General features: G+C 44.3%; 3 protein-coding genes across 5 annotated transcripts; 1 reads left to right on the top strand and 2 right to left on the bottom strand.

Annotated features, from left to right (window-relative positions):
- Window positions 1–5897: 5897 nt before the first annotated feature.
- Window positions 5898–10341, bottom strand: scamp2 (secretory carrier membrane protein 2). The gene is made up of 9 exons (XM_079449930.1): window positions 10143–10341; window positions 9154–9231; window positions 9000–9074; window positions 8796–8913; window positions 8574–8702; window positions 8260–8419; window positions 7242–7343; window positions 6830–6947; window positions 5898–6754 (listed from the first exon to the last, which is right to left on the bottom strand). The coding sequence occupies exons 1-9, from the start codon at window positions 10197–10199 to the stop codon at window positions 6608–6610; spliced, it is 984 nt and encodes a 327-aa protein (XP_079306056.1). The 5' UTR covers window positions 10200–10341; the 3' UTR covers window positions 5898–6607.
- Window positions 9973–13504, top strand: mpi (mannose phosphate isomerase). Of its 3 annotated transcripts, none has more exons than XM_079449926.1 (8): window positions 9973–10585; window positions 10799–10926; window positions 11126–11326; window positions 11397–11538; window positions 11685–11864; window positions 11952–12125; window positions 12206–12414; window positions 12487–13504. In XM_079449926.1, the coding sequence occupies exons 1-8, from the start codon at window positions 10570–10572 to the stop codon at window positions 12703–12705; spliced, it is 1269 nt and encodes a 422-aa protein (XP_079306052.1). In that variant the 5' UTR covers window positions 9973–10569; the 3' UTR covers window positions 12706–13504. The 3 variants fall into 3 exon arrangements, with proteins under 3 accessions (XP_079306052.1, XP_079306053.1, XP_079306054.1); XM_079449927.1 differs by having other exon boundaries at window positions 9992–10585; window positions 10785–10926; XM_079449928.1 differs by lacking the exon at window positions 9973–10585 and adding an exon at window positions 10594–10686 and having other exon boundaries at window positions 10738–10926.
- On the bottom strand, window positions 13375–14890 carry plex9.2 (PML-like exon 9.2). The gene is made up of 2 exons (XM_079449931.1): window positions 14583–14890; window positions 13375–14479 (listed from the first exon to the last, which is right to left on the bottom strand). Exons 1-2 carry the CDS (start codon window positions 14641–14643, stop codon window positions 13842–13844), a joined length of 699 nt encoding a protein of 232 aa, XP_079306057.1. The 5' UTR covers window positions 14644–14890; the 3' UTR covers window positions 13375–13841.
- Between the last annotated feature and the right edge of the window lie 134 nt (window positions 14891–15024).

Genomic DNA, 15024 nt, shown 5'->3' with positions numbered 1-15024 from the left:
TGTTTGTGTACTTGATGAAGCTCGGTGAAGTGGTGTTTGTGTACTTGATGAAGCTTAGTGAGGTGCACTTGTGGTGTTTGTGTACTTGATGAAGTTTAGTGAAGTGCACTTGTGGTGTTTGTGATCTTGACGAAGCTTAGTAAAGTGGTGTTTGTGTACTTGATGAAGCTCGGTGAAGTGGTGTTTGTGTACTTGATGAAGCTTAGTGAAGTGCACTTGTGGTGTTTGTGTACTTGATGAAGCTTAGTGAAGTGCACTTGTGGTGTTTGTGTACTTGATGAAGTTTAGTGAAGTGCACTTGTGGTGTTTGTGTACTTGATGAAGCTTAGTGAAGTGGTGTTTGTGTACTTGATGAAGTTTAGTGAAGTGCACTTGTGGTGTTTGTGTACTTGATGAAGCTTAGTGAAGTGGTGTTTGTGTACTTGATGAAGTTTAGTGAAGTGCACTTGTTTCTTGTTGGTGAAGCCCACGAGCGGATCTCTGGTTAGAGATGAGCAGAAAGATCTGACTGATGATGATGATGACGATGATGATGATGATGATGATGATGATGATGATGATGATGATGATGATGATGAGGAGAAGTGTGAGATCAGAGTAAGTATTTTTTTTTGTCAACCTTACCATGAAGAAATCTGCTTTTTACTACACTAACAACACAATCTCAACATTCGGTTTTTAAGCATTGATATTTAGTGCATGATGTCGTGTAAGAGTCATTTTCAAAATGCTTCTTGAGATATTAGTAATCTAAAACTGCTTTGTTTGTGTGCAGGTGGACGAAGCGTCAGTGTCCGCTGAAAGGTCTCAACCTCTCTAGACTCCCCGTCCAGAAGACAACAAAGAAGAAGATCATGATGAACAAGAAGTCGTCCAAGAAGAAGATGATCCGCAGCGGAGGCTGCGTGAAAGAGGACACGGCGCGCATTATCATGCGACAGGTGCTCGCAGTCGCGCAGGAGTGCTGTAAAGAGAGGAGTTTTCCACCGCGACATTAAACTGGAAAACCTTCTGGTGAACCCAAAGACCTTAAAGGTCAAACTCATCGACTTCGGCTGCAGCGTCCGACTCAAGAGAGGCTACGAGAGCCCTATTTTCCCCCAGAAGTGTTCATCAGCAACAGATACTGCGAAAAACGGCGACTGTGTGGTCTCTCGGGATGCTGCTGTTCCGCATGATGCACGGATGCTTTCCATTCGCTTTTGAACTGCACAGAATGTACGAGGCCAGCTGGAGTGATCCGGAATATTCAGACGAGTTGTGTCGTCTGATGCGGTACAGCCTGCAGTTCAAAGACAAAGAGCGGATTAAACTGAAGAACATGGACAAGCACGCCTGGTTCCAGATGCTGTCGTAAGTACATCTGCACCTTCACATTATGAGAAATGACGTGTTGACTAGTTGTGTACTTGACTGAAGTGTACTTGTGTTTTACAGGTGAAAACCTCCAGTGGATCTCTGGTTAAAGACGAGCAAAAATATCCGACTGATGATGATGAAAAGAGTGAGATCAGCGGATCACGACACAACTTCTGCCAGTCCGGAAATCAGATCCACTGGATCACGACACAACTTCTGTCAGTGTGTGAAGTCAGATCCAGCGGATCACGACACAACTTCTGTCAGTGTGTGAAATCAGATCCAGCGGATCACGACACAACTTCAGTCAGTGTGTGAAATCAGATCCAGCGGATCACGACACAACTTCAGTCAGTGTGTGAAATCAGATCCAGCGGATCACGACACAACTTCAGTCAGTGTGTGAAATCAGATCCAGCGGATCACGACACAACTTCAGTCAGTGTGTGAAATCAGATCCAGCGGATCACGACACAACTTCTCTCAGTGTGTGAAATCAGATCCAGCGGATCACGACACAACTTCTCTCAGTGTGTGAAATCAGATCCAGCGGATCACGACACAACTTCTCTCAGTGTGTGAAATCAGATCCAGCGGATCACCACACAACTTCAGTCAGTGTGTGAAATCAGATCCAGCGGATCACGACACAACTTCAGTCAGTGTGTGAAATCAGATCCAGCGGATCACGACACAACTTCAGTCAGTGTGTGAAATCAGATCCAGCGGATCACGACACAACTTCAGTCAGTGTGTGAAATCAGATCCAGCGGATCACGACACAACTTCTCTCAGTGTGTGAAATCAGATCCAGCGGATCACGACACAACTTCTCTCAGTGTGTGAAATCAGATCCAGCGGATCACGACACAACTTCTCTCAGTGTGTGAAATCAGATCCAGCGGATCACGACACAACTTCTCTCAGTGTGTGAAATCAGATCCAGCGGATCACCACACAACTTCTATCAGTGTGTGAAATCAGATCCAGCGGATCACCACACAACTTCAGTGTGAAGGTGAAGAGGAACGTGTTCAAGACGGGTAACACGCACACCTTATGAAAATGAACTATGGTTTAAAACCCCAAAATATTGGATGATGTTGTAAAAACAAAATTTTCAAACAGTAATCAATGCACCAAAAACCACGATTACTACACCACAAAAAACATGGTTCATTTTCATAAAGGACACACACATCACACAAATACAAACATCACACATACACATACATGCACACACACAAACACACACATCACACAAATACATACATACATGCACACACACGCGCACGCACACACAGACACGCACACACATGATACACAACGCGCACACACAACGCACACACACCGCGCATACCGCACACACACACCGACGCGCTCATACACACGCACACACACACCGACGCGCACATACACACGCACACACACACCGACACACACCGCGCACACACACAGACACACACCGCACACAAACCGACACGCACGCACACACACACATTACACACCTATCACTCAAACACACATAACATCACACACACACATACAGGCACCTCACACACATAAACACACGTCATACACATTCAGACGAGTAAACTCGTATTTATCATCACGTGAAAGGCTTATAACATCCAATCCAAATTCTTTTTAAATATAATTGATTATTTTAATAATATAGATTATTTATAAATAATATATTAATCCAGCCACTAGTTTCAGTTCTAGAACTGGTTTCTAGTGCCGGTCCCAAGCCCGGATGAATGGAGAGGGTTGTGTCAGGAAAGGCATCCGACGGAAAACTTCTGCCAAATGAAACATGAAAATCACAAAAGCGACTTCCATACGGGGTCAGTCGGTCCCGGGTTAACAGAGACCAATGCTGTTGATGAACAGAGCATCGGCTGACAGGGGAAGAAGCAGAGGAGTTACACGCGACCGTAGACACAGAGAGAAGAGCAAAGGCACAATGACAGGTAAAGGTAGAGAGCCGGCTGATATGATGGAGGGAAAGATTGTGTGCACAGGAGACCAGGTGGAAGAGCATCAAGGGTTCAAGCTGTTTTATCATGGAGTGGAAAGAAAGAGAAATGGGGCAGGAGTGATCCTAATGGAGGAGTTGGTGGTGAAGAACGTGTAAAGAGTGTCGGACATTGAAGGGGTGATGGTGAATGTTGTGAGTTAGAAGAGAACTTTTGGAGTGAATTGAATGAAGCGATGCAGAGTGTCCACAGAGGTGAGAGACCGTGATTGGATCGAGCACTTTAATCATTTTTGAACCTGAATACAAATCAGTATTTCATTCATACAGTAATGAATGTAATTGAAGAAAAACATCTGCTATCTCTGCTATACCATTAACACCTGCTCTTGATACTCAACCTGCACTTAGGTAAACATGGAACTACATTACATCCTACAACACTTAGACAGACCTGGGACCTACGTCAGGATCCTGTTGTAGACTTCAGCTCGGACCTCTTTCTGCTGCTTACCCAGCTCTCTGTGCCAACCTCTACCTGTCAGGGGATTATTAAGTTCCTATCGAACAGGCAGTAGCTAGTGAGGTTGGGAAGATTTACATCCAGCACATGTACGATCAGCACAGGCGCTATTTTCACTCTACACAAACGAATGCACCTCTACAGACCCTTTGGTCAAACTCCTGAAGTTTGCAGATGACACCACAGTCATTGGCCTTATTCAAGACGGTGATGAATCTGCTTACAGAAAGGAAGTTGCTCAGCTGGCTGCCTGGTGCAGTCAAAACAACCTAGAGCTGAATGCACTCAAGACAGCGGAGATGATAGTGGCTCTCAGAAGGAACCCTCCATCACTTCTTCCCCTCACCATCCTGGACATCACTGTGGATGCTGTGGAGTCATTTAGGTTCCTGGGCTCCACCATTTCTCAGGATCTGAAGTGGGAGTCCCACATAGACTGCCCAGCAGAGGTTGTACTTCCTCCGTCAATTCAACACTAACCCACAGGAGATACTGACCCAGTTCTACTCAGCCGTCATCAAATCTGTTCTGTGCACTTCAATAACTGTTCAATCAATCAGACCAAGACTACAACGGACAGTTCGTAGTGCTGAAGAGATTATTGGTGCTTCTTCACCAACACTTCAGGACCTGTACGATTCCAGAGTGAAAAACAGGGCTAGAGAAATCATCATGACTCCACCACACACCCTGCACACAAACTTCTTGAACTGTTGTCCTCTGGCCGGCGCTTCAGAGCACCAAACACCAGGACGTCCAGACACAGAAGCAGCTTCTTCCCCCGGCAATCTCCCTCATAAACAGATAACTGCTCCTTAAGAGCCATATTCCACTTCACTGCTCCTGTAGTGTGCACTATAATGCCTTCTTATATGTACATTGTATTTCTACATGTATATTAACCCTAACCCTAACCTCTATTTACAACATTATCCATTTGCACAAGTGTACATACAATATGTTAATATGTATATACTATGTCCCTTGTTATTATCTCCCACTTTCTGTTTAATTTAATTCTAACCCAAATCCTTTTAGAAATTAGACCTCAGAACTCTAAAAAGCTGAAACAGAATCTCAGAATTAAACCAAGTATATGAGGAGAAAACATAAACTGAAAAGAGTACATCAGATATCAGTAAACTCACACCTGAGAGAAACAAAACGCAGGGACAAAGTGTTTGTGATGAGCCATCATGATGGTAGTTTTCATGTGTTTAATTCAGCATTCACTGCCTAAAGATGGTCAAGTGAACTTTTAACCTTTAACTCGTATATGCGATCGGCCTCTACGCTAATATTACTTTTGTTTTCTATGAGTTCCTGATTCTCACCTCTTGATGACAACAGTCATGGATCCAGAGCTTCAGATTAAGGTCATTCTCTCTCTCTCTCTCTCTCTCTAATTATATATTATGATTGTCGATTCATATTAAACATTTTATACCATATCATAAATAACCTTGTAATAGTAAGTGATATTAAAGAACATAATTACTGATGTTATGTTGACTCACAATACTGTTTAAAATCTTTCACACATACTTTCAATGTCATTTATTTGCAAGAAATATAAAAGACCAACTGCCCAATCAGAGTTCCTGAATGATTTTTGCTTCCTTAATCATAAAGTTACAGGGTATCTGATACCCGTCCACCTCATTACAGGTTTATATTTGACATTGCTCTGCATCTTTCTGCATAGAAACTGATTATAGACTGTTATCTTTTCTTACTGAAGTGCTGTATATATCTCAATGTGTATGGGCTGAACATTACGAAACTAGAAAAAGAAAAATCTTAACTTAAAAAAAGCGATAAATGAACCTGTAAACCTGAGGCATGTAAACCTGTTTTGTCTTTGTCTTTATAGAGCGATGATTGATGTGATGCTGCTCTGATCGACAGATGACACGTTAACAGAATTAAATGACAAACCTTAAAGACAAACTTTCAACTTGCTCAAACTTTTTTTAAAAGACTTTAAATCGAATGAATGTAGAATGTCATGAGTCATAAAACCGTGTGAGACAGAAATGTTCATCAAAAACATTTAATGTTCAGAACATGTGTGTTACTGCACACATGACAGACTTCACAAAACTATAGAAACTATAAAACCCTTCGAAACATTACAGGACTTTTATTGGCAAACATTCTTACACATTTCATGTTTTAAGTTCAACTGCAAGGATTTGACAAAACCGTTGAAATAATCAAGAGGCAAACGAGTGAACGTTTGGATTTGATTGGCACAAAAGCGGAGTCTTATACACACAGAATCATCTAAATAAACTAGTCAAAACTTCATGATCAACACATCAAACCTTCAGTCTTACAATGAAAACAAACACACACGTCCATCAACATTCACACACACTCACATCCTCCCCAAAGAATTCTGGGAGTGTGTCTTTACTTTAGGCACTAACAAGGAATGTGTTTCAGGAAATTTATTCTTATAAATAATATTAAATGGCATTTTTTTCAGATGATTTACAACTAAATTTGTTGCAATCAACATCTTAACCCTTCTGCCATAAACATTCACTTAAACATGGATTTCTCACCGTGAGCGACAGGGAATCATTCAATTATTTCAATGTGTGTAACCAAACGACCCAGAATCATTTCTGCAGACACACAAATATACAAACACGCTGATGAACAACTTCAAACATGAGGAATCCCTCAGCAGATCCAGTGATGTGTGTGTGTGTGGCGTCTCTCATATGGATCAGATGTTTTTAATTTCTCTGGAAGGAGCTCTGAGCAGCGCTGGTGGCGGCACTAGTGGCGGCACTCTGGAAGGTTCGGTTCGTCATGACGCCCTGAGAAAACTCCTGCTGAGCCTTCTGGAAGCTGGCGCCCGTGCGACGGTAGTGAGAATGAACCTGAACGTGATCAGCGAGCATCCGTCAATACACACACAGACTTCTTACAAAAGACCGTCAGTAAGAGCTACTCACCATTTTCAATAAAATGACAGACATCACAGCGCAGACGGTGAAGAATGCTGCCACAACCATCATGATGATGCCCACCGCCGTGTTACTGCCCACCACAGACACGGCAGCAATCCAACCGCTGACATTGAACAAAAACAAACATCAAACTCATTTCCACAATGTTCTACAGAGCAAAACCATCAAACATATCCATGAACGCACGATTTCATAATAATAATAATGAATGTGTGCTTATATCAAGCATTTTGATATAAGAGTGAAAGGTGGAAAAGATTTGAGACTAAGAAAGAGGAAGAGAACCAGAGGAAGACTTTAGACGGGAAGCCGGTAAACAAGCCACATCTATAGAGATGAAGCGAAACCCATCTGACACACAAACACCAGCTGAAGTCTAAAGAGAAGAAGGGTTTACCTATTTCCCCAGCGCGGGATGCCCACACTCTGAATGATGTAGATGCCGATTTGAGCGAAGAATATGAAGAAGAAGAAAAAGAAGTTGAAGGAGGAATCAGACCTGAAAAACACAAATCCACATCAGCTGGTTAACAATCTTAAGTCTGATCTCACCGGAAGCTTTCTGGACGAGTCTGAAGTGGTTTTGAAACAATACTTGAATGGTTCTGTGAGTATTAGAATCTTCAGGTCCGTCCACTCCAGCTCTCACACACCAGGGTCTCAAACGGTCACGCAAAGTGATTTTAATGATAATAGTTTATAGTGTTGGGACACTGGATGCATGAGCGGCGTGTTTATTTGAGCAGCGTTCTGGAGCCACCGATGTTCTGTGAGTTTTGACGACTTGTATGATCTGTGACCAAACAAGTTCTTGGCTTGTTGGCTATCCGTGCATTTAAGGGTTCAAATCCATTAACACTTGGCTAGCTGTGGATTATCCCACTTATACCATAAATTAAAGCTGTTATTGATGTTTTCAGTATTTTTCTCAGTTCATTTCAAACATTGCTCAAACTGACTGGAACAGTTTTAATGCACACCTTCCAGCCAATCAGAATCCAGTATTCAAACAGACTATGCTATAAAAGACATCTAAACACTTCTAAAAGGGAGTGTGTGTGTGTGTGTGTGTGTATCTTCCTCTATATTCTGATATATATTCAAATGGATACGAGTCTTGACTAACTGTCGGATTGAATCGTTTTGGGATTTAGATCCACTGGTGACATTCATCAAGTGTGCAGGAGAAACATAGCAATCCTTATGGTGTTTAGGTCTTAAAGACCAATGATATTTAGATCCTTTTATGGGAGCGGTTGGCATCATGTCTCCTCTTTTGTAAGCTTGAGTGAACTTAACATGTATGTGCACTAAAGAGCTGTTTACACACACCTGTGTTCACGGCGAGTGACAGTGAGAGCTTGTCACAGTATGAGAAAGCCGCGCGCCTCCAATGATGCCTACACTCAACTCACCTGAACGCTTTATAGACGGGTCTGAACCAGCAGAGGAATGAACAGGGTGTGAAGAGTATGAACCAGAGGATGGACAGACCGAAGTCCACACCTGCCGCTGCGCTGGTGGTGAAGTCTGCCAGACACGCCAGAACATTCAGAAACAGAGTCACACAATGCCCTGCGCACACACAACAACACAACATGACTTTCATTAAGATTACTATGGAAATGATCCTGACATTTATTGTACAAATGATATTCCTGTGGTCCAATGAAAACTTTGTGTACGTGTTTGTCACTGTGAGTGAGTGTCTGTGTGTGCGTGCACTCACACATCCAGAGGTAATAAATCATTTTGCAGATTCTCTGGTGCTGTTGTGGGATTTCTTCAGAGAAGTCCTGATAGAAGCAAGGCTTGATGGGAAAGATCTTGGGGAGAGGAGGCCAGTTGTTCTCTTTACCTGAGCAAATACAGTATTCATGACTTCAGACTTGTGTTTTATTTCACAGCGTGTAGTGTAGAATGTGTGTGTGTGTGTGTGTGTGTGTGTCACCTGTGGTTGTAGCTCCTCTGTTGTGTAACTCTTGCTCTCGTCGATCGAGCTCAGCTGCTTTTCTCTCTAACTCCTCCTGCTGTTTGTGCAGATTTGCCTGCGCAGCTGCAGCTATGGCCTGTGCAGACGGACACGCTTTTGTTAGTCTCTGGAGTCTTATTGCGTGCGTGCATGTGTGTGTGCGTACGTGCGTGTGATGCTGACCTGTGGATTTGGCTCCACTGACGGCTGCAGGACAGCAGGTTGAGACGGAGTGTTGCCTGCTGGGATTGTGGATCCCTGACAAACACACACATATATTCTGTAGATCTGAGACACTGAACTCTGATTGGACGAGTGAGCTGAGCGGCACACTTACTGTGTTAGCATCAGGAAACGGATTGAAATGTTGGATGTGATCGATTCCAGAGTTTGTCACCTCAGTGACCGACGGATCCTGCGAGACAACAGACACAATCATCAATGTTCCTTTCATCAAGTGAGTGATAGTCTGATGATCATTGAGTGAACATTATTACGTGTCAAACCAACAAAAGCTTCAATGTGTTTGTGCCTAAAAGATGATCGTGTCTGAACCTTCTGTACATGAAACACTGTCCTGGATGTTTGTTTCCTGATGAAACATGAGCAGATGTATGAAAGTGTGCATGAGCGATGACTGCACGTCTGTGTCAGGAGCGTGAACATGATTGATAAACATCATGTGAATGAATATTGTGCATTTCATTTCAAGGCGGATGGTGCAGAACTCAATATTGTGCTGTGCTTAAGAAAACATGAAAAATAACACATGACGTCATGATGACAGCGGCACGTGTCTGACACACACACACACACACACACACACAGTATCAGAAAACGTCATTCATACAGATCTGAGTAAACTGTGACCATACTGTCACGTGCAGAAATCCTGACAAATCTGTCACATTCAGGAAACTAAATGAATTCTGTGATGTCTGTGTGTTTACTGGAGCTGTAGACTGAAATACATGAACACACATCCATTGTGACACACAGTAAAGTCAACACGAGAGAGAGAGAGAATGTGTGTGTGTGTGTGTGAGGAGTGGCCCTCCAAACCTGCGCACCTTCTACGCGAACACGCGAACACGCACGCACACGCACACACACACACACACACACACTCGCGCACGCACACACACACACACACTCGCGCACGCACACACACACACACACACGCAGTAATCAGACACGTCGACATCGCAAGATTCCAATCCGATCTGTGCCGCATCTCTCCCGGGTCACCTGACACCTCGAAAAAACTTTCTCTAAACTCTCCCCATCAGGTGAGATTCTCCCGCGCGCGAGCTCTCCGCATCTCACCTGAAATGGATTGACGTCGACCGGGTTTTCAAACGGGTTTGTGTCGAATCCCGACATGGTTTAGTGGCTTTATCCGCCGTTAGAGTCCGAGCTGATCGGTACCAGAGCTGCGATCTATGCTGCGCTGTTTCCTCTCCGCACTTCCGCGATGAGGGCGTAACGCGCATGCGCACGACAACACGCCTGGCGTCTTCGCAACACGTAGGATTCTTTTCTCTTCAGCTCTTAAAGAAACGGGTTCAAGAATCTGCTGCTGTGGAAACACACAAATGAATGCGAGGCACATATGAGCTGAGTGTTTTTTTCAAGCACAGATCTCCGCGTATATTTACATTTGTTTATTTATTTATGCCAAAACAAACGGCTCAACAGAATCATAGAGGCTCGTGATTGGTTTACGAACACTGACGTCACACGCGTCGTAAACATGGCGGAAGTAAAAGGTCAGTTCACTACTTGACTTTCTCATTTACACATTTTTGACTTTATTTCAGCTACAACACGCACGTGTGTGTGAAGTGTGACGGTGGTGTGTGTGTGAAGTGTGACGGTGGTGTGTGTGTGTGAAGTGTGACGGTGGTGTGTGTGTGTGAAGTGTGATTTGTCCGGCTCGATCTTTCGGTGTTTATTGAGCGCGAGCAGTGTTTGTGTTTCAGTGTTTCCTCTGTGCTGTGTGGTGCAGCATTACGCGTGGGGTAAAGCGGGTCGGGACAGTGAGGTTGCCCGCCTCGCGCTCGGTGGAGACCCCCAGGCTGTCATACACGACGATGAACCCTATGCAGAGGTACTGACACATCAAATAAACACTCATTCAGAGAATATCTTACAAACGTGTGTGCTGGTCTGTGGATCACGTGATTTATTGTGTCTTCATATAGTGTTTACGGCACACACACCGGTCAGTTTGACATTTCTCCATTAAGGACTTAAGATGAGAAGCACCGTTCGTCGTCATGTGTTTTTCATTCTCATCCTCACCGTAGCTCTGGATGGGCGCTCATCCCAAAGGCGACGCTCTCATCAAAGACAACCGGATATCCCAGAGGACACTGGGGCAGTGGATTGCAGATTTCCCAGGATGCCTGGGGTCAAAGGTCAAAGACACATTCCACGGGCGGCTACCCTTCCTCTTCAAAGTGCTGTCCGTCAACACGGCTCTGTCCATCCAGGCCCATCCCAACAGGGTACGGTGTCGCCATACTGAATGCGGTTCTATGCCGTACGGTCCTAAATGTCTGTTGTTGTTCTTGACAGGAGTTGGCGGCTAGACTTTACGCCCAGTTTCCAGAACATTACCCTGACAATAACCACAAGCCCGAGATGGCCATCGCCCTCACACAGTTTGAGGGGCTCTGTGGCTTTCGGCCGGTGGAAGAAATCCTCAACTTTCTCCAAAGTGAGTTTTGACAAAACTGAAGATGATCAAACGTGAATGTTTACTTATATTTCAAAATGACACGAGTGATGTCATCAATGTCTCCCTTCCTCCAATTCTATAAGTCCGATTACAGACGTGAAATGTTCTGTGTGTTTGTGTGTCAGATGTCCCAGAATTCTGTGCATTAGTGAGCGCTGAAGCTGCCGAGGATCTCCGGAGCTCTCGGGACGATCCCGAGCGAACGCCTCACGCGCTGAAGAAATGTTTCACACGCATGATGAGCTGTGAGAAGAAACTGTTCGTGGATCAGCTCAACATGCTGGTTAAACGCATCTCTGAGGAAGGTGAGCGGAGCAAAACCTCAGCAGAAATAATAATAATAAGAAGAAGAAGATTGTTTGAGTGATGATATGTGTGTGTGTTTTGTTCAGAGGCGGCAGGCAGAGACACATCCAGCAGTAACGGAGAACTGTTGCTACGGTTACATTCACAGTATCCGGGAGATATCGGATGTTTCTCCATCTACTTTCTCAATCGTATGGTGCTGCGGCCGGGCGAGGCCATGTTTCTGGGCGCCAATGAACCTCACGCATATCTTTCTGGAGGTCAGAGGGCAACACACAAGCGTTCAGTACTAGCACGTGTTGATAATCGACTTTAAAGTTGGTGTTCCTTCATGTTCCAGACTGTGTGGAGTGCATGGCGTGTTCCGATAACACCGTACGTGCCGGATTGACTCCCAAATACATTGATGTGGACACGCTGTGTGAGATGCTGAGCTATCGTCCTGCTCCCGCCAGCACCAAAATCTTCCCGTGCGTGCGGGACAATTCGGACCCCTGCGTCTACCTGTATGACCCGCCTGTGGCCGACTTCACTGTCATGAGAATACAGGTGCGTTAGTGACGGAAGGACGCTTCATGCATGCAGGCACAACTTCAATTCATTCAAATGTGTTTTTTGTAGATTCTGGCGTCAGTCGAGCAGTACACGGTGAGCGCGCTCGAATCTGCCGGCATACTATTGGTCATTGAAGGAGAAGCCGTGGCCACCTCTGCTGCGGCACTCTCTGACATCACTTTACAGAGAGGCTCTGTGCTTTTCATATCAGCCAATGAGAGCGTCTCTTTACAGGTGATTTCATCCTCAGGCATGACCATGTTCCGAGCCTGCTGTTTACTGTAGGACAGAATCTCATGATGTGACGTGTTGCAGAATAACTCAAAGCATGACCAATATCATTTATTGTTATATATAATATTAAAATTATAACATGTTTACGGTTAAAAGGATTATGCTTACCAAAAAAACACTATATTCTTGGTAAATAATATAGCGGGTGTAATAACATTCTGCCACGTTTAAATGTTTCAGCATGCCATTTTGAAATGTATAAAGGTCTGAATTCCTGTACCGGTTTAAGTCAACGTGAAACCATGTTTCTGACTATTAAAAAAGGTAAATGAAGCCTGTCAGCTCCAGCGGTATACGAGATCTGACCTTCCCTTAACTATAGATGTTTTAAAGAACGAGTTGAGGAAGTAAATAAGAGTTTGTGTTGAGAGAAGATGCACGATTTCTCTCTTTTTTGCCTTTTGGATTTTTGCACATACGATAAATATACAAATCCAGATGGAGGACATTTGTACTTTTACAATCAAATGTGGTTGAAATGAAACTTTGTCAAATTTCTCTTTTTAGATCACAGTTTTCACACTGTTACTGTTGAAACAACATTAAGGAAGTTGAAGGATTTTATTGATTTGTTCTTATAACGCTTGAAGAGACGCAAGGTTTTTGTCTGTGACCTGTTACCGCAAATGTTTCTTCTTCTTTATTCCTGTTACTGTTTTTACACTAGCAGTGTGTGATGATGATGAGCACAAAGGATTATGGGAATGTGTTTAAGAGGGATGAGAGCATGTACATGTACGAAGCATGTGTTTGGCTAATGTCATGATCAATAAACACTTGTGTACTCTTCACCTGCTTATTCCTCATCTGTTTTTACGGCTTCACTTATCAAACAGGTTTTTCTGCACAAAGGTGAACTTCTCTGTGAGTCATTGTTTAGAGACAGGGCGTTAAACGTGTGCGGAAACCTTTCATACAACCATGTTTTCCAGGGCCTGTTTGATATTTTATGTACAGTAACGTTGCAGTTTGTTCTCATTATGTAACAGAAACATAAATCTCATTCGTTAAGAATCCACTCATTACACAAGTGTCATGTATATCACAGCTGCGCACTTTAAACAACGTTAACATTGACACGCAATAAAATGAACATTTCAATGTGTTTATTAAAGAACAGTTTAAAATCATATTCTAACTCTAGATGACGTGCTGACGGGGGTGTGACGTTCCTCTGGTTCCCCCGCGACGTTCACGGCTCGTTTAAAGCGCTCGGATAAATCTGACGTGGCCAATGAGTCCAGAGTAAACACGTGATTTTGAATGTGATTGGCTGTGGGTGTCAGGGCCCGGTAGAGTTTCTGAAGGGCCCGCACGTCCTCCAGAGCGTCATGAGCCGCGTACGAAACGCCCAGCAGGTGCTTCACCAGATTCTGCTGCGAGAAGCTCTGCAGTCCGCTGTCTTTAAGAAGCTGTCGGGCCAGAGGAAGAGTGTCCACGAGTCCGGAAACTCCTCTCTGAAAATCCGACCTGAGGCTGAACTCATCCAGAGCTCGAGCCAACACGTGACAGTCGAACCTGCGGATGTTGTGACCCGCCAGCAGAGGCCGACCGAACATGTGAAGGAAGGTGATGAAGGACACCAGAGACTCTCGGAGAGAGTTCGTGAGCACGGGCCTGCCGCGCAGAAACAGACGGCGTCGCGTCACCCGGAAGCCCGTCACTCGGGACGCCCCGGGCTGAATGGGGCATCGAGGAACCATGAAGAGATTCAAGGTGTGATGTCCACACACTGCGGCCAGCTGGACGATATCACACGAGCGATCTAAACACACACACACATCAGACATGACGTCACACGTGTTGTCTAGTTAGGTCTACAGTCATGACCGGCTGTAGATTATGAAGTTTAAAGTAAAGTGACAAACCGAGGCCAGTTGTTTCTAAATCAAAGAACACAGTACAGACTGCAGGCTGTGACATCTCCATTCCATCCTCTTGCGTTGCGTCAGTGGCGCAGGTGCGTTCATGAATATGCACGCGAGCTGACCAATCATAGGCAGCGCCTTATGAATATTAATTAACGTCACGACCTGGTACCTGGCCATTCAATTTCACACACATTAGGCTTGTTTGAGATGAGCAGAACCGATCACCGGTGATCAGCGCGAGATGCATGCCGGTTAGAAAAGTGTCCGAGTTACGTCCGCCTTGCTCTGATGTCATGCTGACGTGTGCCAAAAAACTCTCGCGACGGCGCGACTGCGCTGTTCAAAAGCATGATGGGAAACGACTGAGTGACGACACAGCTTCATGCTCATTGGCTGAGAATGTCAATTGATACATTTTCTCTTCATTCTAAGAATTAGA

The sequence above is a fragment of the Barbatula barbatula genome (assembly GCF_947034865.1).
Source record: "Barbatula barbatula genome assembly, chromosome: 25".
NCBI lineage: Eukaryota > Metazoa > Chordata > Actinopteri > Cypriniformes > Nemacheilidae > Barbatula > Barbatula barbatula.
The sequence above is the reverse complement of the archived record's forward strand: the minus strand, read 5'-3'. Positions and strand labels throughout refer to the sequence as shown.

Excerpts from the sequence above, each read along its gene's own strand:
- scamp2 (XM_079449930.1), bottom strand. The coding sequence starts at position 10,199 with ATGTCGGGATTCGACACAAACCCGTTTGAAAACCCGGTCGACGTCAAT. Across the intron at positions 9,232-10,142 it reads TCGACGTCAATCCATTTCAG|GATCCGTCGGTCACTGAGGT; the intron begins GTGAGATGCGGA and ends GTTGTCTCGCAG. Across the intron at positions 8,420-8,573 it reads GATTTATTACCTCTGGATGT|GGCATTGTGTGACTCTGTTT; the intron begins GTGAGTGCACGC and ends GTGTGTGCGCAG.
- plex9.2 (XM_079449931.1), bottom strand. The coding sequence starts at position 14,643 with ATGGAGATGTCACAGCCTGCAGTCTGTACTGTGTTCTTTGATTTAGAA. Across the intron at positions 14,480-14,582 it reads TTTAGAAACAACTGGCCTCG|ATCGCTCGTGTGATATCGTC; the intron begins GTTTGTCACTTT and ends GTGTGTGTTTAG.
- mpi (XM_079449926.1), top strand. Across the intron at positions 10,927-11,125 it reads ACGATGAACCCTATGCAGAG|CTCTGGATGGGCGCTCATCC; the intron begins GTACTGACACAT and ends TCCTCACCGTAG. Across the intron at positions 11,865-11,951 it reads TAAACGCATCTCTGAGGAAG|AGGCGGCAGGCAGAGACACA; the intron begins GTGAGCGGAGCA and ends TGTTTTGTTCAG.